Here is an 823-nt window from a genome sequence, read left to right on the forward strand (position 1 = left end):
CCGCACAGTACAAAAACAAAAACAGCGTCAAGACAAACACGGGACCAACCGACCACAAATCTTCGGTGGTGACTCGATCCATCGGGCGCCCATTCACCGCATTCGCCCCAGAAGAGAATCCAATTAGATTTGCGACAATTAAGCCAAAAACAGTAAATAACCCACCAAAAGAGCGAATAAGACGCTGGTACCTAGAACAACGCAACCGGGCACATCGTGGGGAGGACCATATAAAACCAACAGAAAGCTCCAGTACGAACATGGTCAGGACACACATCGCCCACTTCAACAGGTGAAGCTCAATGTCGTGCCAAATGGCTATGAAGAAGAAGATGGGGAAGATGTTGAGATGTTTCTTCTTGTTTCCGCCCATGGGTATGTACATGTAGCGCACAATCCACAAATTGAAGGAGGCGTGCCAATCCCTCCAAAAGTCTCGGATGCTCACGGTGTTACTAAAGCACCGACGCATGTCCTCCGGCACGTCAAAGCCGTCCAAGAGTGCCGTCAGACGGTTGAGCTTCCATATCAGACTGAATTTCAGCCAGAGAAAGGCCAAGGAGTAGTATAAGAGGAACGCCCGCTCGCCAAGGCTCAGCTGAAAAAACACTTCCGGGTGCACACGAAAGGCATTAACAAAAACAAAATGAAGCATAAAGACAAGCGTCAGGTACAAGTTGAAAGTCCGCAGGGCGTAAAGAAGCACCTGCCGTCGCGGCACGGCAAGAGTAGCGTCGTGGCAGTGTGACACAAAGGCGTTGAAGGAGGACATGGGACCCGCCACGTACAGTGGGACATACAACATGTATGCAATGTAGCTCAG

The 823-nt window shown here is 50.2% G+C and overlaps 1 protein-coding gene across 1 annotated transcript in view; it reads right to left on the reverse strand.

Annotated features, from left to right (window-relative positions):
- Tco025E_01021 (glycerol uptake protein) overlaps positions 1 to 823 on the reverse strand; it is a gene marked incomplete at both ends in the record, with an annotated part of 1,359 nt that overhangs the window by 98 nt on the left and 438 nt on the right. Inside the window, one exon of the mRNA XM_029367959.1 lies at positions 1 to 823. This exon is cut by the window's left edge and continues 98 nt beyond it; it is cut by the window's right edge and continues 438 nt beyond it. Coding sequence (XP_029231992.1) covers positions 1 to 823 — 823 coding nt within the window.

Source organism: Trypanosoma conorhini (assembly GCF_003719485.1).
Source record: "Trypanosoma conorhini strain 025E chromosome Unknown Tco_14.4_contig_00029, whole genome shotgun sequence".
Lineage (NCBI taxonomy): Eukaryota > Euglenozoa > Kinetoplastea > Trypanosomatida > Trypanosomatidae > Trypanosoma > Trypanosoma conorhini.